Raw genomic sequence first — 26,929 nt, 5'->3', positions numbered from 1 at the left:
TGTTTTGTTTTTGCCACAGCTCAAGCCAGTGCCCAGACAGAGTATCAATCCTTGGAAAAAAAGTCAAGCTAGTTGTTTAACATGGGCCTGCTCTCCTGATTATTTTCAAAACATAGTGAAACCAAATTCCTAATTGCACCATTTTTAAAAATCCCTGGCCACTGATCACTTCCCTTTTAAATCCTAATTATTGCAGTTTCCATTTATTAGCTGAGGTCTGATACAACCAAGCACAGGCCAACCCCTCAGTAGCACTTTGTATCAGAAAATTAATGGAGAAATACAGTCACTGAAGCAAAACTGAATCACGATGCCAGTGGCCAGTTCAGGGCTTCTGAATTCTGTCAGCTGGGAGGCCTCTAAGATTCTTCCTCTTTCTGGTTGTAATAAATATAAAGTAAGACATTTTGATAAATTAATACTAAACTGCATTTTAGGTAGGTGGGAGCATCAGTCTGAATCACAGTCATTGGACCTCAACACAGGTTGTGAAGAATATTCTCTGGGATCATCTGTGCAACAAGAATTTCCAAAAGGTAAGATACATATACAGATATTTGTATAACATAACCCTGTGTTTCACTGACACTATTTCCAATATTATTGCAGGACTGTAATAGTAGGAAGTTCAGTAATGATGAAGTCAGAGTAACGTCAGAATCTGAGGCATAAATTGCACACAAAATACCTCTATTGAAACACCTTTACGCACAACAGAAGTTATGTTGCAAGACCTAACAGAGGAGGCCTTCAGGCAGTTATGAAAGCAATGGAGATCAGTATAATAATTCCTTCCATATAATTACTCCTTATGATGTTTAAGCTTGGTAAGAAGCTTCAAGCAGCACTGTTAATAGTCATGACTGACAATGGTTATGCTTTCAGCCACTGGAAAGTCAGTTGCAGATGACTCTAAAAGTTCCCACATGTTGATTGTAGTTCTGTTCAGTGCTGATGCATGACTGTAAAGATAGGAACCTTTTAATGTTTCAAGCCTATTCCACTATTAAGCTAACTTACATTAGAATGATATCAACTTGTTATCCCTTCATACTTTTACCTAGGAAATACCTGTCAAGACTAGTAAAGAAAATTTCAACTGACTCAGCATCCACAGTCCTTTGTGTGAATGAATGTGATGTTCAAGCACAGTATGAAGATATAACTTAAACCCCAAATATCCCCAAGTAAATACAATATTAAAAATACAAAGTATGATAGCCAATTGGCCCAGAAAGCCAAGAGTGCAATTGAGATATTGGAAGTTGAAAGAGCAAATATTAAATGAAGGCTAAATACCTACCACTTCCAATACATATCGGCCATATTGGTAATTTATGATTAAGTTTGCTTATAAACTCACTTTTTCTCCAGTTAAAATACAATCTTTCTGTTTGAACAGCTGCAACCTTCATGCAAAGGCATGTATGTGAAAGAATAGCTTCAGGGAAGTGCTCAGCATACAACATCAGTCATTGCTTAATAGAGGAGGGCAATTTATTTTTGTTGAATGCACAATTGGCACAGATTTTTGGACTAATTAAATCCTGGCAAGCCTTACTTGTGCAAGCTTTTTGGTATGAATCTATTTTCTCACCTCCTCCACATCTTTTAGCTGTTTTAGACATGACTTTATTCTGTCTCGCTGTTCTCTGGTTAGTTCTCCAAAAAGGATGTACAGTGAGGCCTGAAAAAAATCTCTTCTCTTACTACTTATCAGAAGAAATTCTAAAACATCTGGAAATGAATGTCTATATTTGTAGTGAGCCATCAACAAAAGTTGGTACAAGAAAAATCAGTTTCCATTTCTCTTCAAACGACATGTTATCTAATCAGCAAAAGTGAATCATGAACAATGAAGTGTACTCCCATTCCTATCTGGATTAATCAGAATATTACACAGCTCAAAATGAGAGAATTTACAGCAGCAGATTTTGTTCTTATTCTTTCATGGGATTTGAGTATTTCTGGCAAGACTAACATTTGTCCCTCATGCTCTTGGAAAAGTAATGGCAAGTCACCTTCTTGAACAACTGCAATCTTGTGAAATTAATAATTTAAATAGAAAAAACACAAAGTATTTACATACATTTGAAATATTTGTGCTTATTTTCAAATTGTTGTGCTTCAGCATAATTTGTAGAACAGTTTTGTGAAAGCCATCCTCCATTGAAATAATTTGTTTTTTTTTCAGACGTGACATTGTCATATTGTGTTATCAGACAAAGATCTGGAGTTTGTGATTCTGAGCTTCAAGAGAGCGCAAGAAGGAGGTTGTGCATTCTAGAGAGTGAAAACAAGCATATTGTAGCATTGTTTAATGTAAGCCAATTGCCTGTATACGAAACTTGTTACTTTTGAATTTCTCCAAACAAATTTCTGCCTCTCCCACAATGCTAACAAAATGCAAGGACAACTTTATTGAGATTGTAATCTTGCTGTAAAATCCATCCTCAATCCCTCCCCAATTTCAACATAATTAATCTCCTCCAAACCTTCCATTTTGTTCTCCTGCTGTCTGGCACTCCTGTTGCTCAGACTATTCAATCACAGCTGGAACATCTTCAACAATGGCTTATTTTGAATTTCCCTAGTATCACATTTGGCCATTTCCCATTCCCCATCTATGTAATGTCTCTAGAGAGTTCAACCACCAACATCAGGTCCCTTTCCAACATGTAATGACAACAACCAGTTCCACTCCTCCAACACACTGGTTGACTTGTTCATTCTATTTGAGTTGTTGTGACTCAACCAACACTGGGTATCCAAATTCCTTCAGCAAAATAGTAGGAAATCTGAAGTCATCAAATTTGACCTCTTCCCTGAATTCTACAGCAGGAAACCAACTCTATTTCTTTTCAATCGCTATCTCAAGTGTACACATTTTATTCAAATTCTCAGCATTGTCTGTGTCCCTGTACTGATTGGCTGACTCCACAATACTCAGTATTGTAAATATTATAGGCTTCCAGCTTTATAACATCATTCACCTTTTCTCCTGTCTCAGCTTATTTGTGCATCCATGTCTTTAAAATCTTGATAAGATTACTCTAAAGTGGTCCCAGTTAGTTCCCATTCTTCAAAATGATAATATTCTGCTCAAGAAAAGCCCAACCTTACATTATTTCATATTGATCTAACTTGTCCATCACCTCTGGCCTTGTTTGCTTATATTGACTCTTGGTGCCTAATGTTTCAATCTTCTGAAACTTGTGTTTAATTACCTCCATTGCACTTTTTTATTTACTCATGGAATGTTTGTGTCATTGGCTAGGCTAGAATTTATTGTCTGTCCCTATTTGCCTTTGAGAAGGTGATGGTGAATTACTGCAGTTAAATGTGCAGTAGGAAGACCCATGATGCCCTTTGGGATGGAATTCCAGGATTTTGACCCAGTAAGAGTGAAGGAACGGCAATATATTTCTAAGTGTGCTTGGACGGGAACTTGCAGGCAGTTGTATGCCCATACATCTCCACCTCGTGTCCATCTAGATAAAAGTGGCCATGCTATCTAAGGATTTTGGTGAATTTCTGTGGTGCATCTTGTAGATAGTACACATTGCTACTACTGAACATTGGTGGTGGAAGGATGGTGCAAGGCTTCCTTGTCTTTGATGGTGTCAAGCTTCTTGAGTGCTGTTGGAGCTGCACCCATCCAGCAATTGAGGAGTATTCCATTACACTCCAGATTTGTTCCTCGTAGATGGTTGAAAGGCTTTGCAGAGCCAGGAGGTGAGTCAGTTGCTGCAGTATTCCCAGCATCTGATCTGCTCTGGTAGTCACTGTGAGTTCAGTTGAGTTTCTGGTCAATAGTAACCCCAGGATATTGTTGGTGGAGGATTCAGTGATGATAATGCCACTGAATGTCAAGGGGCAGTATTTAGTTGATTTTTTAGTAGTGATGGACACTGCCTGGCATTTGGGCAATGAGAATGTTACTTGCTACTTGTCAGTCCAAACCTGGATGATGTCCAGATCTCGTTGCATCTGAACATGCATTTGCTTCAGTATCTGAGGAGTTGTGAATAATGTTGACCATTTTGCAATCATTAGCCAATGTTTCCACTTCCCACTTGATAGAGGGAAGGTCATTGAAGTAGCTGAAGATGGTTGGGCCTAGAACAGTACCATGAGGAACTCCTGCAGAGATGTCCTGGAGCTGAGATGACCGACCTCTTTTGTCCATGTTTGAACCAAAGCTGGAATGAGGTCAGAGCTGAGAGACCCTGATGGAACCCAGACTGGGCGTTGCTGAGCAGGTGCTGCTTGATAGTATTGTTAATGACACATGCCATGTCTTTACTGACCATCAAGGGGAGAGTGATGGACTGATAATTGGTCAGGTTGGATTTGTCCTGTCTTTTGCATACATGACATACCTGGCAATTTTCCACATTATTGGGTTGATGCCTTTGTTGTAAATGTATTTGGAATAGCTTGGCTTTGGGAGTGGTAAGTTCTTGAGCAGAATTCTTCAGTACTACTGCCAGTATGTTGTCATGGCTCATGCCCTTTCATATGCCAATGCCTCCAAACGTTTCTTGATATCATTTGGAATGAATTGAATTGACAGGAGACTGGCTTTTGTGATGCTGTAGACCACTAAAAGAAGCTGAGCTGGACCATTCACTTGACATTTATAGCTCAAGATTGCTGCAAACATCTATTTGCACTGGTGTATTGGTCTCTTTAATCATTGAGGATGGAGATAGTGTGGAACCTTTTCTTCCAATGAGTTGCTTAATAGTCCTTGTGCTTACTTACCCCTGTGATACTATCCAGCAGCACAAAACACCCAACACGTGAATTCTCCATTCATCTATCTGTGGTGTTTAGGCATCCCGTCTTCCATCCTTCTCACCAATGGGTAATGGAAGGCAGGAAACACAGTGCATTCAGCAACCAGAGAGGGATTCAGAGGGTAAATATCAACCTCGTGCTTGGCTTTCCCTAATGCCAAAAGTTTGATTAAGCTTTTAGCCACCTCACCTAATCCCTCCTCTGCTTTACTATTTCATGTTTTTTCTTATATATGAAATGATACTGGACTTTGTCCTGATTGCTGTTTGTGAAATCAATGGATGTCACTGCACTTCAAAATAGGTAAAACTCATTTCTTAAAATAGGTTCTTATTTGCAATGCACATTTATTAAGAGAAGTTCCAGAAGGGAATTCCAGAGCTTAGAACCTAGGCAACCATAGAATGGTGGAGCAAATAAAAATGTAATGATTGAAATATCAGTATTAAAGGAGCACAGAAAATCTTGGAGGCTTGGGGACTGGAGAGATAAAAGAAATGGTGAGGAAAAGACCAGGAAGAGTTTGGAAAACAAAGATGAGAACTTGAAAATTGAGACACTGATTAAATATGGTCAAATATGATTCAGCAAGCATGTGGACATCTGTGAACTAGATGTGTTAAGACACTCGTGGCAGTAATTGGATCATATTAAGGATAAGATCTGGTCAAGACACTGTGATAGTCAATAGCCAAGAGGTAACAAATGCATAGTGAGGGGTTCAGCATGAGATGAACTAAACCAGGATGAGTCAAGTATGTTATAATTGTCTGAAAGGTGGAAAAAGATGGTCTCGATGAAATCATAGACCTAGAATTGGAGGATTATTTCAAAGAGATTGTGACCACAGAAACCCCTAGTATTGATTTGAAAACCAAAAATAGTTATTCAACACTCCCTTTGAAAAATACTGACTATCTTAACTTCTCATAAATCAATTGTCAGTCACGGGAGATGGAAGTCCCGTTGAGAAAACCTTTGATCCCCTTCACCTCTCATAATCTTGTTCAAATAAACAGGGATATTAGGGTGAAAAAACTCCTCTTCAAAAAATGTCAGTAGTTAAAAGAGTTCAATCACACAAGGTGAATCTCACAAATCCCTTTTGTATTGGAGAGTGAACAGACCACTGCTATGCTGAGTCTTAACCATTCTGAGTTCCACCAAGCATTGGCCAACTGACAAACCAGATGCATGTCAATCTGTTTAGCCTGCTTCTGTTGCTATAGATAATACAATAGAGAGTTAGAGGGGCATGGAAGCAAGAGAGGTATATTGGAGGTATGAGAGGCATGAGGGCATGGGAGTTTTGGAGTCATGGACATAGTGATGAGGGCTAGAGGGCCTAATAGCTATGGGTTGAATTGTGTTCATGTGCCAGTAAATTGAGGTGGGTCTTCTCACCTGCTAGTTTCACCATTCACCCAACTCCATTGTCACTTCAAGTCTGCCCCATGCCCTTCTCTCTGACACAAAAGTAGGTTGTTGGGTCCTCCAGAATGGAACTTTCCCTGTTCTCACATCTCTTTAAAAAAAATCCCTTACTGTGGAATTACTGGCCTTCCTCAGGGTGAATATAGAAATGCATAGCTTGCACTGACCAAATACCTTCTAACCACACCTAAATGTTTAAAAAAACCTTATTTTGCTGTTTGAATTTTTCAGGAATTGTCAGCAAGACTATTGTCCATACTTGCAGAAAAGGATCGCTTTATTCTCACCTTCAAAACTGTAGAAGAAATATGGAAATTTACAACTTATCTTTCCCTAGGTATGGAGATAAATTATATTTGAAGCATCATCAATAGCTAACTTTTACAATAATCATTAATTTTTAGAAAACCATCTAATGGTGACATGCCATAAAGTGCAAATGGAATTAAACTGGCGATGGAAGGAAAAGTCAAGAATCAACTATTCCCTTCCATTTCAGTAATAGTTCCTTGATGTTTCTTTTATTTCAAGCATTTACCACTGTGGCATCACATAATCTTCTAGAACTGTAATTATGAACAATAAAGAGATTATAAATCTCCTATGGAACAAAATATTAAGCATTGAAGGTTTTAAAATTTCAACCTGCTTAATACGTTGCTTGAAGAGTTTAATTTTCTTGCAACTCACTTATCCTTATAGTTGTTGACAGTCATGAAATTAATACCATTGTCAGATTTGCTGGAACCTTCTGGTCTTGGTGGCAATAGTGTGTTAGAATACTCAGGAAATATAAGTTACTGTGGCAACATATACTTTTACATGCATTTGTATTCTGGAACTTTGGATAGTGACAATAGAGACCCTAACCTTCTTGTCATCTTGTAGCTGACCAGGAGTTTCTCCTGCTCTTACCATTTGCCTGTGTTGGGACAATGTGCAAACTGATAATATGTTTGACAATGCTGTGAATGCACTTTCCTTTGCCATCAAGTCCTGAGGTGGAATTCAGTGGTTCTCAGTGTGATTTGAATCTGTGACAGCAAAAACATGCATTTATTTGCTGTGCTGTTAACAGAATATAGGACAATACCACATCTCTCCCAATTATGTGAATTTATTTGGGAGGTCTGTTTATCAGCTTGACAACATGCTGCTAACAAGACTAAAAAAAAGTTTGGCAATGTGGAATCAAACCGCTCGACTCTGACTCTGACTCCAACCCCAACAATATTTTGTATAAAACAGTATATTTTCTTTCCAGAATAGTAACATTGCTTGGGCTAAAAATTATTTAAAATTGCTCAAAGAGTTTTATACTAGTCATCTTTTACTATAGTTACAGCCCTCCATTATGAAAACCCTATCAGTGAGTGAGTTTGCTGGGGACATACATATCCAGTTTAGTAGTCAGAAATACTGACAATTGTATGCCCTTTAATTTTTCATGTGTGTCTGGACAGGAATGTAAACTTGGGAAAACCACTCCAGTGTTTTGAATTTTACAGGGATGTATCAAGTATCCTGTTTGAAATGTACACCAAAATATACAGTATTCTTTGTTTGCCAAACACTGGGCTGTTTATGCAACTTGTGAATGCTATCAAACCAACACAGTCTTTCACCACCATTGTAAGATTATCCTTCTTACTGGATCTTCAGTTCAGACGTTGACTGACCATTACAGAAAGGGCAGAAGAATGAGTGGAGGTTAGGTTAAAATTTCTGTCTGTTGAAATGTGAAAGTCTTCAAACATTAATGTAACCATTTTTCTATCCATTCAAATATATTCTCTTCAAATCCTGCCTGATCTACTGAGTGTTACCTGCACTTTCTGTATTTATTTCAAATTTCCAGCATTTCTAGTGAATGACAGTGTAAAAACAGCTTTCAACTCAGAAGATTTTAGTTGTTAGGAAAATTTGGAGCAACCTAAAAAAATCAGGAATATGATGTAATTATTTGCCAGCTGAACAGTGTTTCTGGTTTACAGAATGTCAATTCATCCTCATACAATAATCCTGCTGTCTGAGGGGGAAATGCTGACAAAACAGTCCTTTCAGTCGTATAATCTGTGAATAAAACAAACTAACTAAAAATATTTTGACAAGGGTTGTGCCTGAAATATAAATAGGCTGGCATCCCTACAGTTGCTGGCTGACCAACTGGGAGTTTACAGAATATTGTGTTTTCATTTGTTTCAAATTTCCAGAATATCTTTTTTTTGCATTACATTTAGAATCACTTTAATAATGGCTCAAGTAATCAAGGAAATAACTAATCAAGGAAATAGTAAATTAGGAAGCTTCCAGATCTGTTTTTGAATTTGCAGGAAATTATTTGATTTAATCAGAGAAATATGCAAATGGTGCTACAATTATTCTTGTTGCATATTTGCTATTTTCCATGTCTTCATTCTGTCTCAAATTACTTGTTTGGTTGATTTCTTGTATTTGTTTCTCTCACTTTCCTTCTGTGCTCTCTTACTCTATCTGTCTTATTTAATTTCCTCTCTCCTTTTTGCTTCTCTTTCTCTTTCTCTATTATTTGCTCACACTATCTCACATACACAGTTAATTACTGGATGATTTGTCACAAACGCATGTGGATCCTTGCACATCAGATAACACCCAGTGTACTTCTTTTCTAATTTTGATGCTGTTAGCCTTGAGGATTATGGTACTCTGTTCATTTGCCCCTTTTGTTTATTAGGCTGTACACCTGTTTGTTTCTGAGTGATATATGTATGGCAGATTTACCTGTCACTTTGCTGGATACGGTGGTATACACAGACTGCAACTACTTAGTGTTTATATTACATTTCAGTCCAAACATGTTGTTCTTTGGCTCAGATTGGAAGCAAAACTGTTTTATTGTGGCTAATTCTTTATCACAGGGATGTCTAATATTTTACAAATGTAAATGCAACAAACAATGAGGGCTTGTACATTAATACTGCAATGCTAGCTCAATATTTGCAGCAAATGTGAGCACGGTTGTACAGAGACAAAAGAGGGAGGTGGAAAAATCACATTAGTCAGAAAGTGAATACATGTAGATAGACATTGTGGACTGTCTCCTATTTCGCTGTAATTTCCTCCAAGATGAAGAGTTTTCTGAAATCACAATTTAAGATCACACAGAAAATATTGCATTTGGTTTGCATTAATAGATAGTACTATGAACTGAACCTCAGGATGAACTAGTGTCGTCGGAAAGATGGGAAACATAACGAGCTGCCTACTCACATTTTGCTTGCACAGTATTGTTTTTGTGAAAAACGTATGTCCAAAGTTGTGTACATTAGGTGGATTGGCCATGCTAAATTGTGCAGTGTCCAGGGATGTGTAGATTAGGTGGATTAGCGATGGGAAATGCTGGCTTACAGAGAGAGGGTAGGGGGTGTGGGTCTGAGTAGGATGCTGTTTGGGGGGGTCGGTGTTAACCTGATGGGCTAAATGGCCTGTTTCCACACTAACGGGATTCTATGAATTGCTGCAGGTGCTGAAAATCTGCTGAAAGATCGCTGTCCTGACACATAACTCTCATGACTGTGTCTCTGTGGCCATGCTTGCTGAGTATTTCTAGCACTTTGTTTTTGCTTCAATTTCTAACAACAATGCGTACATCAAGTGACAAACCCCCCCAGATTTTAACTCTATTGTTAATATTTTTGTTCTCATAGGGTTTGTTGGGCGATGTTTGGAGAACTTGTTGTTTGATCAACACTTCTGGTTGAATGTTTCTCTTGTGGAAGATGTAAAGATTCAAGTTGAAGTGAATGAAGCTGATTTGTCAATGATGTATCTGGATCTTCTATTACAGGAAGGTAAGGTAATAACAGGTGAAAGTATTGGACCAGGAATGCAGACTGATTCATAAAATTGGATTTGCACGTTTGGTAAATTCAAATTCTGAGCCGTTGCTATAACATTTTTGGATTTCTTTCTTCATTTGGGGTTTAAGCTGAATTGTATGTTCAATATGCAGACTTACACTTGCAAACTCTTTCCAGGAGCAGGAAGGCACAGAATTAACTGATCCACTGCATACTGAGTTTTCCCAAGATTGAAGTCAGCCATTATGAAAAGGCATTCTCCACACTTGTAAAGTTGAGCTGAAGCAGCCATTTGCCCTTATGTTAGCAGTAATTTTGTACAAGTAACATTTGCTTGGGAATCATTTGATGCTACTGAGCAAGATTTGAGCTCGGGCAATGCTATCTTGGTGAAACTGACTATTAGTTAAAAGCTGAAATTGTGCCTGTTAGTACTGGAGTGCAGTTTCCAGAATCCAGGGAAGTGTAATCCCAGGACAGGAATGTGATTAACTGAACGTGAATGCTTATTGAATTAGTCCATGAGGGTGTTTCAAGGCTGGATCATCAAAATGTAGAATTGTACTTTTTTAAAAATTCATTCACGGGATGTTGGTGTCACTGGCTAGCCAGCATTTATTGCCCAAACCCGACTGCCCAGAGGGCCATTAAGAGTCAGCCTCATTGCTGTGGATCTGGAGTCACATGTGGGCTAGACCTGATAAGGATGACAATTTCTTTCCTTAAATGATTAGTGAACCAGATGGATTATGTGACATGTTCATGAGACTTGATGGCCAACCAGGATACCATATCAAGAGGAGTTGCTGAGAAATCTGTTGGTTCTGATCGGATTTGCTATAGGGTGTGCTATGCTGTTCAATCACAGTTTATTACCTGCACTCTCTTCAGGTTAATTCCGGATATTAGAATACAAGTTATATGTATATATAATGTAGCCTGTACCACCATTCTAACTTTATATATTAATGTTTATTATTGTTCAAAACCATGAAATCTTGCAGCTTTATTCTCATAGCAGGTACCTGGATCTCTGTTTTTGTCTACTTTAAAATCAAATCTTGTCCCTTAGAATGGTTGTGTCATAAATTTGGCAGTTTGGTTCAGGATCATAGACTGTTCCACTACTTTAGTGGTCCTAATTTGTCTCCCGTGGGATACTGAGGGAGGAAGTGTAAGTTGTGCTAATTAGTGTGGCAGGTGCTTTTGGGGGAGTCCAGCTTGAGTAACAGTGTCTGCCCTCGAAGGATTATACATTTTCAAACTTGTGCTCAATGCTTGCTTTGCTCTGTAATACATTTCTGATGCTTGAGTTCTGGTTTTCCTGGAGTGACAGCCAGAGTATTTATGGCCACAGGTCTGGACAGTTAGGATGCAACGTGGGTGAGCTAGTCTTGTCCACACTCCCTACCAGGCAGACATAGGCTCACTAAACGACGACGTGAGTCTGCAATGTTCAGAATACTCTCAAAGGGTCTAAAAGATGTGGCGGGGAAAATTCAAGCACCGGGTGGGAAGGACACCAATTGGAGGAAAGATAATTTCACCTACCACCTCCCATCCCTTCCCATCCCCTCGTAATTAGAATCAATGAAGAGTTGATCTTCCAATGACAGGCTTTTTCTCTCTTAGGCTTGTTGCTGATAGTATCACTATTAGATCTATTCTGTAGGAACCAGGAGAGAGAAACAAGCAGCTCTGAAAGGTGTGCTGGTAGTGACGGAGTTGCCTTTTGCCAATGGCCTGAGTTTTGAACTGAGAATTTTTTGTCCAGACCTTGCAGGTGTTATGGACTAGGCCAGACCACTCAAAACATTCTTAAGCAAGCAGCCCCAGACCATAATTTTGCAACTTGTTTCGGTAAGTTTACAGTGAAAATTACCCGGAGTAAGATAGCTAGGTTGACTACTAGATTTTAAAACAGACAAAAATGTATTCAAAAAATTACACAATGAAACACCAAGAATAAAGAACCCTGACAGAACTCAGCATATCAAACTAGACTTAGTTATGCTGTTCCGAATATACACAACAGTCCCAATAAGTAAACTCCCTTTAAAACCCAGTAGAAATGGAGCACATGCTTTCAAGTTGAATTTGAAGGGCAGAAAGAGAGAGTTTCCACACAGCTCCCTGTTGAACTTGTCACCAGGCCAGACTGAACAACACTACTCAGCTAGAGAGCTGACCACTCCCCTTTCATTATACAGGTACTTCTCAAACATGACCACTTTGGCCCGAAGTCTCATCTGTTTACATGTATAGGAAAGGCCTCTCAAAATCCATTTCATCTCTGTACCAAACCAGACTGATTGGAGCCTGGCCCGGTTTATTGCCCCTCTGAGAAAAATCAAGGATAGATTCTCCTTGGGCCAAGGAACAGCTTTAGGGAAAAAAAAGAGCTAACTTTGTGACACAGGGGATATAAAGGCCTCATAAGAGGTATGTGGAATCATGGACTGATTACAAGAAGGTATGGAGTGAATATAGGGAGTGTGAACAGACACGTAAGATGTGTTGGATGTTTGTATGGAGCATATAAATGATTTTGAGGTGAACTGCAATCTGTCAGACTTTCTAACTAGTCTGCCTCCACATCTGCATTTCTTTTGCAGTGAACTGCAGTGTGTGAAAACTGATATGTCCTCAACCATGTCTCTTGGAGAGCAAAAATATGGTGGAAAGGGGTTCTTGAGTCAACTCACATTATGGAATCAGCAAATAGATTTTCCCATCCCTAATTGTGAATCTTTTGTTACATATTCTTTATCATGCCAGGGTCGAGAATGTCCTGAATCGAGTCTACATGATTCTTAAGGGGGAAGGAGAGCAGCTAGAAGTCGTAGTGCACATCGGTACCAATGGCATAGCTAGAAAAAAGGCTGATGACCTAAAAACTGAATATAGGGAGTTAGGTTGGAAGTTAAAAGGCAGGACAGGCAGAGTAATAATCTCAGGATTGCTCCCGGTGCCATGGGCTAGCGAGACTAGGAACGGAGAGTGAGTGCAGATGAACGTGTCTGCAGGGCTGGTGTAAGAGAGATGGCTTCGGATATGTGGATAATTGGGATACCTTCTGGGGAAGGTGGGACCCGTACAAGAAGGGCGGATTTCACCTGATCTGGAGGGACACCAATATCCTGTGCTGGAGGTTAACTAGAGTCCTTCTGGAGTGTTTAAACTAGTTTGGCAGGAGGGTGGGAACTGGAGCAATGAATCTGAGGATCGAGTAACTAGTAAACAGCCAGATACAGCATGCAGAGAGTCTGTGAGGAGTGATAGGCACTTGATAGGGCGAACGTGCAGTCAATGTGATGGGTTGAAAAATGTCTATTTTAACTCAAGAAGTATCAGGAATAAGAGTGGTGAACTCAGAGCATGGATCAGTACTTGGAACTATGATGTTGTGGCCATTTCAGAGACTTAAATATCACGGGCAGGAATAGTTGTTGGATGTTCCAGGGTTTAGATGTTTCAAAAGTAATAAGCGTGTCGGTAAAAGAGATGGGGAGTGACATTGCTAATCGGGGATAGTATAACAGCTGCATAAAGGGATGTCGTCAAGGAGGATTTGTCTACTGACTTATTATGGGTGGAAGTCAGAAACAGGAAAGGAGCAGTCACTTCACTAGAAGTTTTCTATAGACTCCTCAATAGCAACAGACACACTGAGGAGCAGATTGGGAGGCAGATTTTGGAAAGGTGCAGAAATAACAGGATTGTTATCATGGGTGACTTTAACTTCCCTAATATTGATTGGAACCTCCTTAGTTCAAATAGTTTGGATGCAGCAGTTTTTGTCAGGTGTGTCCACGAAGGATTCTTGATTCACTATGTAGATAGGCCAACAAGAGGGGAGGCCATATTGGATTTGGTGCTTGGCAATGAACCATGCCAGGTGTCAGATCTCTCTGTGGGAGAACATTTTGGTGATAGTGATCACAACTCCACGACCTTTGCTATACTCATGGAGAAGGATAGGAGCAGATAGCATGGGAAAGTATTTAATTGGGGGAGGAGGAATTACATGCTATTAGGCAGGAAGTGTGGTGCCTAAATTGGGGACAGATGTTCTCAGAAAAATGCACGACAGAAATGTGGAGGTTGTTTGGGAAGCACTTGCTGATTAGTGCTGGACAGGTTTATCCCACTGAAGCAAAGAAGGGATGGTTGGGTGATGAAACCTTGGGTGACAAGGGATATGGAAAATCTAGTCAAGAGGAGGAAGGAAGCTTACTTAAGGTTGAGGAGGCAAGGATTAGACAGGGCTTTAGAGGGTTACAAGGTAGCCAGGAAGGAACTGAAGAATGGACTTAAGAGAGCTAGAAGGGGGAATAAAAAGCTTTAGCAGGTAGGATTTTGAAAAACCCTCAGGTATTCTACACTTACATGAGGAACAAGAGGATGGCTAGAATGAGTGTAGGGCTGATCAGGGATGGTGGAAAGAACTTGTGCCTGGAGTTAGAGGAGGTAGGGGAGGCCTTTAATGTATACTTAGCTTCAGTATTCACTACTGAGAGGGTACTTGTCATTTATGAGGACAGTGTAATACAGATTGATAGGCTCGAACACGTTGATGTTAAGATGGAGGATGTGCTGAAAATTTTGAAAAATATCAGGATAGATAGGTCCCCTGGGCTAGACAGGTTATACCCAAAGTTACTACAGGAAGCAAGGGAAGAGATTGCTGCACACTTGGTGATGATCTTAATGTTCTCACTGTCCACTGGAGAAGTGCCAAATGATTGGAAAGTGGCAAATGTTGTTCCTTTGTTCAAGAAAGGGAATAGGAATAATGCTGGGAATTACGGACTAGTCAGTCTTACGTCTGTGGTGGGCAAATTATTGGAGAGGATTCTGAGAGACAGGATGTATGATTACTTGGAAAACCACAGTTTGATTAAAGATAGTCAACATGGTTTTGTGAGGGCAGGTCATGCCTCACAAGCCTTATTGAATTCTTTGAGGATGTGACAAAATAGAATGATGAAGATAGAACAGTGGATGTGGTGTATATGGATTTTAGCAAGGCATTTGATAAGGTTCCCAATGATTGGCCCATTCAGAAAGGAAGGAGGCATGGAGTACAGGAAAATTTGGCTGTCTGGATACAGAATTAGTTAACCCTTAGAAAACAGACGGTGGTAGTAGATGGAAAGTATTCAGCTTGGAGCTTAGTTACCAGTGGTGTTCAACAGGGATTTGTTCTGGGACCTCTGCTCTTTGTGATTTTTATAAATTACTTGGATGAGGAAGTGGAAGGGTGGTTTAGTAAGTTTGTTGATGATACGAAGGTTGGTGGAGTGGTGGATATTAGGACAGCTGTTGTAGGTTGCAACAGAACATTGACAGAATGCAGAACTGGACTGATAAATGGCATATAGAGTTCAACCTGGAAAAGCATAAAGTGATTCAGTTTGGAAGGTGGAATAACAATGCAGAATACAGGGTTGAAGGCAGGATTCTTGGCAATGTGGAGGAACAAAGGGATCTTGGGGTCCATGTCCATAGATCCTTCAAAGTTGCCACCCAAGTTGATAAGATTGTTAAGAAGGCTTTGGCTTTCATTAGCATGGGGGTTGATTTTAAGAGCCATGAGGTTATGCTGCAGCTCTATAGAGCCCTGGTTAGAACACACTTGGAATATTGTGTTCAGTTCTGGTCGCCTCATTATAGGAAGGATATGGAAGCTTTAGAGAGGGTGCAGAGGAGATTTACAAGGATGCTGCCTTGACTGGAGGAAATGTCTCCTGAAGAAAGGTTGAGGGAGCTAGGGTTTTTCTCATTGGAATGAAGAAGGATGAAAGGCAACTTGATAGAGATGTACGAAATGATGAGAGGTATGAATAGAGTGAATAGTCAGATACTATTTCCCAGGGCAGAAATGGCTATCATAAGAGGGCATAATTTTAAGATGATGAGAAGAAGGTTTAGGGGAGATATCAGAGGTCGGTTCTTTACGCAGGGTGCATGCCAGTGGTGGTAGTAGAGTCAGATACATTAGAGACATTTGAGCGATTCTTGGATAGGCACATGGATGGTAGTCAAATGAATGGTATGTAGGATGGTTTGATCTAGAATAGGATAAAAGGTCAACACGTCAAAAAGGGCTGAAGGGTCTGTACTGTGCTATATTGTTCAATGTTCTCTGACTTCATATAAGTTTATAACCAACAAAGGTGTGCCCATGCTATGGGTATTTCACTCTCAGACAATTCTCTTGATTCACAATCAGTGTCATCTCAAAATTATCAGAGTCTCTTTCTGACTTGAAGTCTTGTTTGAAAAGAATGCATATCAGTGAAGCAGATACGGAGATCAATGTGCTCGATTTAGTATTTGTTCCTGTTGAGTGAATTGCAGGTGCTGGCAGCTAGGGTTGAGAACTTGGAATTTAGGGAATCCAGTTGTTGCATTTTTACATCAGTCAAATTTTACAGCTTTGGTTACAGCAAAATTTGCCTTCTAAGATCTTAATGGAAAAAAAGTGATTACAGGTACATCATATTATGGAAGAGTCTGAAGAGTCACCAAACGCGAAACGTTAATTCTGCTTTCTTTCTGCAGATGCTGCCTGACCTGCTGAGTTTCTCCAATAATTTCTGATTTCATGTCTTCTCAATCTGGAACCTCATTGCAGGATTTGAGGTGTCACTTTGTTATTTCAGATTCAGTGTATTGGAATAGAGTTTGAAGTTTTTAACAATTTTTTAAAAAATTCATGCAGCATTTCCTCCATATCACAGTTCGCACAACTATTGATTGAGGATTTAGATTAGATTACATTACAGTGTGGAAACAGGCCCTTCGGCCCAACAAGTCCACACTGACCCGCCGAAGCGCAACCCACCCATACCCCTACATTTACCCCTTACCTAACACTATGGGCAATTTAGCATGGGCAATTCACCTGGCCTGCACATCTTTGGACTGTGGGAGGAAACCGGAGCACCCGGAGGAAACCCACGCAGACACGGGGAGAACGTGCAAACTCCACACAGTCAGTCGCCTGAGGCGGGAAATGAACCCGGGTCTCAGCCTCTGTGAAGCAGCAGTGCTAACCACTGTGCCACCGTGCCGCCCAAAATTGCAGCAAATTGACAGTTTGCTAGGACCTAAAAAGAGTAGAATTGTATTAGAGCTTGCATTTTACAATATCCAGAGCTTTCACCAGTCGCTGAATCAGAACATTGTGCTGTCCTAAGGTTCATTAATGACCTTCATTCTGCGATGTTATTTTTGAGTTGACTCTAAATGATAACAAGGACAGACTAAGCCATGGATTGATTTAATAATCAAATTCACAGTATATAGGAGCCAAATAAAAATATTTTGGACAAACATATCTCTTTCTTATGAGCTAACTGATTACTAAATAGATTATTTTGTATGCACTGTCAGGAAGCATGATGTACCAAGCCCAGCATTGGATTGATTAACGCAGATTTCAGAGCATCACCCACCATTTCTTTTGTGGTGAAACCTTTTGTCATCATTTTAACTTCAGGCATGGTGTAAATTACTGACATTTATTTTGCTGGTGAAAGGACTTAAACAATCATATGACGCCTTTACTGGCCAATGTTCAGGGACTGCTGCACCTTGCTCTGGAATGCTGATAAGGAGGAGCTTACTTACTCCACTTCAATCAGCACAAGAAGACTATGTCACATCGTCCTTCCTGCTTGTAATGTTTCATGTACTTTGACATAGTTAAGTTCCAAGAAATTTTGCTTTAAGATCACATGACCAAAACCCAGTGTAGTTAAGGTAGATTTTTGATTGAGCAAACATCTTCAACATATGTAATTGACCTCATCCATTGCTGCTAATCAGTTTTTCAAATTTGGTATGAAGCTTTTTTGTGAAAAGCAATTGTAAATACTATGTCACTTTTATATAAAGTCATTATATTCCAGAGGGCCATAGGGCTGCTCTCTCATTGGAGAGAGTTAATGGATAGTGAATTTAACCTGAGGGTCACTACGCTTCAGGTGAAAATGAGGATGTGAAGGCCAGCACCTTCAGAAGAACTTCAAAGTTAACTTTCAAAAGACATTTACATCATTTCCTGATGAAGAGCTTATGCCCAAAACATCGATTCTCCTTCTCCTCAGATGCTGCCTGACCTGCTGTGTTTTTCCAACACCACACTCTCGACCCACATTTACATCAATGGTTGGTATTAATTGACTGTCTTCATGAGCCCGATTATATACAAGGGGGTGAGGATAAAAAATGCAATTGTGCAAAGAAACTCAAGAAAGCCTGGTTTGATGGAAGCCTTGACCAGTTTAACAGTAGGACCATCTTATGCTGTCATTTATTTTTATTTTGCTTCCCATTCAGTTCCAGGGTGCAATATTAAATAGGTTTAATAGAGTGAACTTGAGATGCCACCCAAAATTCAAGGAATTGTGTGCATTTGCTGAGAAACATGCTCTACAACTTTTAATATTTAGCTCCTTAATTGGACCCTCTCCTATCTGTCATGAGGGCTTAATATTGAAACTTATATTTCGATTGTGGCAATTGACAATCCTTTAAGACTGTTTGAATGTCACTTTTGATAATAGTTTGAGAGCTTAGTAGTACGTGAGAGTATTTTCGTTTGGCACTGTAGGAATAATTCCCCAGTGGGGTACTTACTGGTGAGGCATGATGGAAAATCATAAACTACTGGCCTGACAGGCACTCCTTGTGAATGATATTCTTTGCCAGGGTGCATGACCATGGAATCTGACTTCACTTTACTCAATTATGCTTTCCCTTCTTTAACCTTGTACTGAAACACTTAGCTTTGCTTTTCACTTTGTATTGAGTAAAGATAAGACTACAAATTTGTTGTGTCTAAATCCCAAAAGCTGATTTACATCCAACTCATTCACACTATATTACTTGTGAACACTTAAATGCACTTCCTTCCAAAGCTCATTTCTGTCGAAGGACATGTATCACATTAGATTTATGGTTCAAGCAGCAGTCAGAAACCTATTCTCAATGCTGGAAATTTAAAGTCCTCTTAGGGCTTAACCAGTATTCACTGGGCAACCTCATACATTTAAAATGGCTTTGTTAGATTCTCTTGTACTTCACTGATAAATATGCACAATTTATACTGGGAGTCATGTTCAACAATAACATGAAGTATATGTTTTAGCTAGGACCATAAAATCCCTACTATGTAAACAGGCCATTTAGCCCAAGTCCACACCAACCCTCCGAAGAGTAACCTATCCAGACCCTTCCCCTACCCAATTACTCTACATTTACCCCTAACTAATGCAGCTAACTTACACATCCTTGAACACTGTGGACAATTTAGCATGGCCAATCCACCTAACCTGCACATTTTTTTTGGATTGTGGGAAGAACCTGGATCACCTGGAGGTAACTCATGCAGACACGAGGAGAATGAGTAAACTCTGCACAGACAGTCACCCGAGGCTGGAATCAAACCTGAGTCCCTGGCACTGTGAGGCAGCAATGCTAACCAGAGTCACCAAGCCAGCTGTTGTTTAAAATTTGCAAATGTGACTAAGCAGTACAGCACACACACTTGCATATGTACAGTATAGTGCCAGTTTAGCTGAATATTTCCCAGTGTTGAAGAGATGTCCTCTGGCCAGTTAGTGATGATGCATTCATTATCCTTTTGCTTTGTTGCATACTCATTACATTGTATGATCTACTTATGATGAAGGCTTCCACCAGCATGCTTATTGTGGTTCAACTTTATTAACCATCAGGAGACTTCTGTTACAGATCATGATCATTTATTCGTACATATAAAAACAGAGTCGGCCTTAACCTTCTAAAACTGAACTCTGGCAAAACCCACAAGGTCTTATCTCTTACATAGTTTAAATAACATCCTCAACATCTAATCTGATCAATTGACAACCGAATGTTAGCCAGATGCCACTTATTTCCCACAAATATTAGGGAGTATTCGTGTCTACACAAGGCCTCTCCTTATTGTGTTGATTATGTCAACTGAGTTGCATCCTTTCTTCTATCATTCATTCAGCTGTCCCTTTGCTCTCATCTCATTACTTATCCTGTCTAGAGTATACTTGTTAATGTTCTGTTTATATTTATTTTACCTAAAACGCTTCTAACTAAAACTGTGAAACTCCTTTTAACCCCTTCAGCTTCCATCCAACCCCCAGCCCTACTCATTTTGTCCCTTGACCTATTATTACAAAGGTATTATCCTTTGTCCTTGTGCTCTGCACCTCCCCCCCCACCCCCCCACACACCCTGCCCAGGGATACTGGTCAGATATTGCGCTTAGGAATGTACTTAGTTATACCATTTTTATAAGTTGGCTCAACAATATGGGCTCATGTCTTATGTGTTTTGGCCCTGCATTATCTGAAATTCTAACTTATCATCCTTGTGTGTGTTTCAAGTGAACCAAGTAGTTAAGAACCATTATCACTGGGTGATAACCAAATATGGATGAAGATCAAAATCCAGCAACATATCTGCACATTAAATCCCCATTTCTGATTAGCCTCCTAACGAGGTAACTATTTGTTTGACCCTGTCAATGCTCAAGCATATCCTGCAGTGTTCTTAGCCCTCAATGGGGTAGGATTTTCATTTCTGAAGAAGAGTCATGTCAGGCTTGAAACACGAACTCTGTTTCACTCTCTAGATTTACTGCCAGACCTACAAAATTTCTCTAGCATCCTCTGTGTTGTTTGCTTTGTGCTGGTCTGCTCTGCACACTACAGGTTCCAAGCAGTGGAGATATCAAACTCAGATTTAATTGGAGATGGGTGAACTTTAATCTAATCAAATATCTCTGCAGATTGTGTATGCATGAAACCCGGGCCAACCCTAAAGCCACTTTCACAAAAGTTTGAAATGATACATTTGGGGAAGGTCCTCATCTTCAGAGATTTTTAACTTGACAGTGAATTGTCGCTGTTGTGATGAAAATCTGAGCATTGTTTTTCCTCTCATGTCCACCACAGCTATGTTGCTCGATTGATGTCCTAAGATTCCTCATTACCACCAGAAAGGTCATCTGACTTTCCAACAATAGGCATATTGTCAGCTATGGAATAATGCTGATAATTATTTTATGTTGGCAATGGGCCCAGTCCATCTGTTAAATGCAAAACTAGTCTTTTGTTGACAAATAGGCGTATCTTTCTGGTTCCACTAAAGGTACTTAGTTCCACTTAGAGAGCACAGTCCTGCATGAAGGCAATAAGTCATGCAGAGATAGTGGACAACCACAATTAACCCTTCAAATACTTCAGCTAATAACTGACAGACAGTGGGACAGACAGGATGATGAGTTCATAGCAATCCACGAATACAAAGACTTACTTTGCAGCAATGTGCAGGAGTGTGAACATTGACTGATTTTATCCTTCTCCCTCACCTAGTGACATTGAGAGTGGTTGTATGCAGACTTGAGTTTAGAGCTAAGATCCATAAAATTAAACTCTAGAAAGTGGGCGGCACGGTGGCACAGTGGTTAGCACTGCTGCCTCACAGCGCCAGAGACCCGGGTTCAATTCCCGCCTCAGGCGACTCTCTGTGTGGACATTCTCCCCGTGTCTGCGTGGGTTTCCTCCGGGTGCTCCGGTTTCCTCCCAACTCCAAAGATGTGCAGGTCAGGTGAATTGGCCCTGCTAAATTGCCCGTAGTGTTAGGTAAGGGGTAGATGTAGGGGTATGGGTGGGTTGCGCTTGCAGCGGGGCGGTGTGGACTTGTTGGGCCGAAGGGCCTGTTTCTACACTGTAAGTAATCTAATCTAATCTAAAAAAGTGCAATAAATGGGAAACAATATATAAATTAAGATAAGTTATAGTTTGCAGATACCAAGCTTGAATGTAAATTTTTAGGTGACAGTGCGAGGGTTGTAGAACCACAGAAATGGTGTGCCACAGAAATTCAACCCATCATGCCTGCACTGGCTCTTTAAATGTGATTTATTGCCTACAGCTAATCTTCTGCTTTATCCCATAACCTGACATGTTATTTTTATCCAAATAATCGTCCAACACCCTCTTGAATGCCTTAATTGAATCTGTCTCCACCAAACCTCCAGGCATTAACTAAAAGTGACCATTGCCTTAACAGACCACGGGTTGCTCTCCAGAGAGAGGTAACTGCTGGTGGTTTAATCTGAGAGTCACCAAACCTCAGACAAGAGGCAAGGTTGAGAAAGTGGGGACTTTGTGTAAATCTCAGCCACTCTGGGAATTGAACCCATGCTGTTGACGTCACTCTGCATGACAAACCAGCCAACTAAGCTAACTGACCTCCACAACTACTAGCTTTTCCTCACTTCACTCTTGCTTCTTTTGCAGATCACTTTAAATCTCTTGTTCTTTTCTCTCTATCTGCTCTATCATTTGCGCATGAAAACCTTTAGCAGATCTCCTCTTACAACAGTTATCATCGGAGAGAAGAAGGTTAACTTCTTTAGTCCATCCTCATAGTTCTCTATCCCTGGAACCAATCTTGTTTCTGCACTCTGTCCAATGCATTCACATGTTTCCTAAATTCCAACTGAATCATACCAGGACCAGAGTCCTAGTGAATCACATAACTAGGGCTGTGAATAGGGCTTTTAACAAAGTAGTGGATGGGTGGGTTCAGTTGCATGGAAAAAAGTTAAAGTTGTTGGGGGGGGGGGGGGGGGGGGGTGGTGGGGGGTGGGGTGGGTGTGGTGCTTAGCCAGGGTTATTAAAGTTTTCAGAACTAATATTAGACCAGAGGATGGAAAACGTCAGGAATCTAACTTCAGGCACAGCAGATTAGGGAAAGACCAAGAGAAGTGGGGCAGTCAATGCTCCAGAACTTGTCACACCCCTAGCCAAGCTCTTTCAATATACTTACAACACAGGCAGCTACCTGAAAATTGTCTAGGTATGTTCTGTACACAAAAGGCAGGGCAAATCCAACCCATCCAATCCCTTCAGTAAAATGATGGAAGCTGCCACCAACAGTGCTGTCAAGCAGCTCCTGCTCAGCAATAACATGCTCAGTGTCGCCCAGTTTGGGTTCCTTCAGGGCCACTCAGCTCCTAACCTCATTACAGCCTTGATTCAAACATAGACAAAAGACCTGAATTCCAGAAGGCAGGTGAGAATGTCAGCCCTTGACATCAAGGCCGTATTCAACCAAGTATGGCATCAAGGAGCCCTAGCAAAACTGGAATCACTAAGAATTGAGGCAAACTCTCTGCTGGTTGGAGTCATACCTAGCACACAGGAAGATGGTTGTGGTTGTTGAAGATCCATCATTTCAGCTCCAGGCCATCTTTGTAGGAGTTCCTCAGGGTAGTGTCCAAGGCCTAACCATCTTCAGGTACTTCATGAATGACCTTCCCTCCATCATAAGGGCAGAAGTGGGGATGGTTGCCGATGATTGCACAGTGTTGAATACCATTCGCTACTCCTCAGATACTGAAACAGTGCATGTCCAAATGAACAAGATCCAGGCTTGAGTTGATAAATGGCAAGTAACATTTGCACCACACAAATGCCAGACAATGCCTATCTCCAATAAGAGACACTCTCACAACTGCCCCTTGACATTCAATGGTGTTACCATCACTGAATCCTTCACTATCAACATCCTCGGTGTTACCATTGACTAGAAACTTGACTGGATCATCACATAAACACAATGGCTACAAGACCAGGTCAGAGGCTAGGAACACTACAGCAGATATCTCCCCTCATGACTCTCCAAAGCCTTTCCATCACATATAAGGCACAAGTCAGCTGTGCGATGGAATACTCCCCACTTGCCTGGATGGATGCAGCTCCAACGATGTTCAAGAAGCTTGACACCATCCAGGACAAAGCCGCCCACTTAATTGGCATCATGTCCACAAAAAACCATTCCCTCCACCACTGATGCTCAGTAGCAGCAGTGTGTGCGATCTACAAGATGCATCGCAGAAATTTTCAAAAGATCCTTCGACACCATCTTCCAAACCCACAACCACTTCCAAGTAGAAAGCAGATGGAGTTTAAATCAGATAAATGCGAGGTACTGTATTTTGGGTAAGCAAATCTTAACAGGACTTATACACTTAATGGTAAGGTCTTAGCAAGTGTTGCTGAACAAAGAGACTTCGGAGTGCAGTACATAGCTCCTTGAAATTGAAGTCGCAGGTAGATAGGATAGTGAAGAAGGTGTTTGGTATGCTTTTCTTTATTGGTCAGAGTATTGAGTACAGGAGTTTGGAGGTCAAGTTGCAGCTGTACAGGACATTGGTTAGGCCATTGTTGGAATATTATGTGCAATTCTGGTATCCTTCCTACTGGAAAGATGTTGTGAAACTTGAAAGGATTCAGAAGAGATGTACAAGGATTTTGCCAGGGTTGGAGGATTTAACCAAAGGGAGAGGTTGAATAGGCTGGGGCTGTTTTCCCTGGAGCGTCAGAGGCTGAGGGGTGACCTTATTGAGGTTTATAAGATCGTGAGGGGCAAGGATAGGGTAAATAGACAAAGTCTTTTCCCTGGGGTGGGGGAAATCCAAAACTAGAGGGCATAGGTTTAGGGTGAGAGGGGAAAGATTTAAAGGAGACCTACGGGCAACTTTTTCACTCAGAGGGTGGTACAGGTATGGAGTGAGCTGCCAGAGCAAATGGTGGAGGATGGTACAATTGCAACATTTAAAAGACATCTGGTTGGATATATAAATAGGAAGGGTTTGGAGCGATATGGGCCGGGCGCTGGCAAATGGGACTAGATTGTGTTGGGATATCTGGTCAGCATGGACGGGTTGGACTGAAGAATCTGTTTCCGTGCTGTACATCTCTATGACTGATGAAGGACGTGTGCAGGAGATTCATGGAACACCACAACCTTCAAGTTCCCTTCGAAGCCTCTCATCATCCTGACTTAGAATTGGAAATGTATCACTGTTCCATTATTGTCAGTGGGTCACAATTTGGGAATTCCCTCCCCAAGGACATTGTGAACCAACCTACAGCACATGGATTGCAGCACTTCAAGAAGGGAGCTCATCACCATCTTCGCGGGCGCATTTAGGGTCAGGCAATAAATTCTGGCCAGGCAACAAAACCGTTCCACAAATTAATAAATTGAAAGGACAGAAAGTGTTGTACTTAAATGCACAACAAGGTAACTTAGCTTGTCACACGGATTGAAATAGGCAGGTACCATGCTATAGGCATCACAGAGACTTGGCTGCAATGGGATGATGGCTGGGAACTAAATATCCAAGAATATACATCCTATCAAAACAATAGTCAGATATGCAGAACAGGTGGCGTTGCCTTGTTAGTAAGAACTGAAAGTACTGTATATCAATAGCAAGAAGTGATATAGCGTCTGAAGGCGTAGAATCTGTGTGGGCAGATTAGAAGAACCACAAAGGAGAAAAGACCTTGACAAGAGTTATGTACAAGGCACTGAATAATTGTCATGATGTGGGGAATAAAATAACTTGAAAGATGGAAATCAGTTTGGTAGTTAATCCCGAGGAAAGGAATTTGTGGAATATCTACAAGATGGTCTTTTTTTAAAAGCAGTTTGTGATTGAGGCCACTAGGGCTCTAGCAATTCTGGATTTGGTGATGCATAATGAGGCAGACTTGATTAGAGTGCTTAAGGTGAAGGAACCTGTAGAGGACAGTGACCATAATATGATAGAATTCATCTTGCAATCTGAGAGGGAGAAGCTTGAATCAGATGTAATGGTATTTCAATTGAATATAAGTAACTACAAAGACATGAGGAAGGAGTTGGCCAGAGATGATTGGACAGGGAGGCTAGCAAGAAAGGTGGTAGAGCAGCAATGGTAGGAATTTCTGGGGGTATTTCAAGAGCCACAGCAGAAATTCATCCCAAGGAACAATAAACATAATAAGGGTAGGATGAAGCAACCCTGGCTGACAAGGGAAGTCAGGGACAACATAAAGACAAAAGAAAAAGCATACAATGTGGTGAATATTAGTGGGAAGCCAGAGGATTGGGAAGTCTTTAAAAACCAGCAGAGGACATCTAAAAAAGCAATAAGAGGCGAGAAGATGAAATATGACAGTAAGGGAGCTAGTAATATAATAGAATATTGTAAGAGTTTTTCTTAGATAGCTAAGAGAGAGACATGATTGGGTATTGGACCACTGGAAAATGAGGCTGGAGAAGTAGTAATGGGAAGCAAAGAAATGGCAGAGGAACTAAACAGGTACATTAGTCTTCATGGTAGAAGACACAAGTAGCATACTAGAACTTACAGAATCAGGAGTTAGAGGTCAGTGTAGTGGCCTTCACTAAGGAAAAGGTGCTGGGTAAGCTGCAAGATCTGAAGGCAAATAAATCACCTAGATCAGATGAATTAGACCCTAGAATTCTGAAGGCTATAGTTGAGGAGATTGTAGAGGCATTGTCAGTGACCCTTCAGGAATCACTGGAGTTGGGGAGGACCACAGAGGACTGGTAAATAGCTAATTATACATCCCTATTTAAGAAGGGAGGGAGGCAGCAAATGGGAAATTATACGCTGGTTAGCCTGACATTGGTCATTGGTAAGATTTCAGGTTCCCTTATTAAGGATGAGATTGTGGAGTACTTGGAAGTACATTCTAAAAAAGGGTTGAATTGTATGGATTTGTCAAGGGAGGTCATGCCTGACAAATCTGTTAGACTTCTTTGAGCAGATAATGAATAATAGACAAAGGAAAGCCAGCAGAGGTGGTGTATTTCGATTTCCAGAAGGCCTTTGACAAGGTGCCACACAGGAGGCTGTTAAATAAGATAAGAGCCAATGGTGTTAGGGGCAAGGACTGGCATAGATAGAGGATTGGCTGACTGGCACAAGGCAGAGAATAGGGATAAATGGGTCT

General features: G+C 40.6%; 1 protein-coding gene across 3 annotated transcripts in view; it reads left to right on the top strand.

Moving 5' to 3' along the window:
- Positions 1-26,929, top strand: part of sh3tc2 (SH3 domain and tetratricopeptide repeats 2) — an 87,562-nt gene that overhangs the window by 34,519 nt on the left and 26,114 nt on the right. For 2 of the 3 annotated variants that reach the window (XM_072590968.1, XM_072590969.1), the window contains 4 exons: positions 438-536; positions 2,195-2,322; positions 6,469-6,574; positions 9,924-10,067. In XM_072590968.1, the coding sequence (XP_072447069.1) occupies positions 438-536; positions 2,195-2,322; positions 6,469-6,574; positions 9,924-10,067 (477 nt within the window). The remainder of the gene's footprint in view (positions 1-437; positions 537-2,194; positions 2,323-6,468; positions 6,575-9,923; positions 10,068-26,929) is intronic. The other variant, XM_072590970.1, reaches the window with a different exon arrangement.

Source organism: Chiloscyllium punctatum, chromosome 20, assembly GCF_047496795.1.
Source record: "Chiloscyllium punctatum isolate Juve2018m chromosome 20, sChiPun1.3, whole genome shotgun sequence".
Taxonomy (NCBI): Eukaryota; Metazoa; Chordata; class Chondrichthyes; order Orectolobiformes; family Hemiscylliidae; genus Chiloscyllium; species Chiloscyllium punctatum.
Note: the sequence above shows the minus strand (reverse complement) of the source record. Positions and strands in the feature narration are given on the sequence as shown.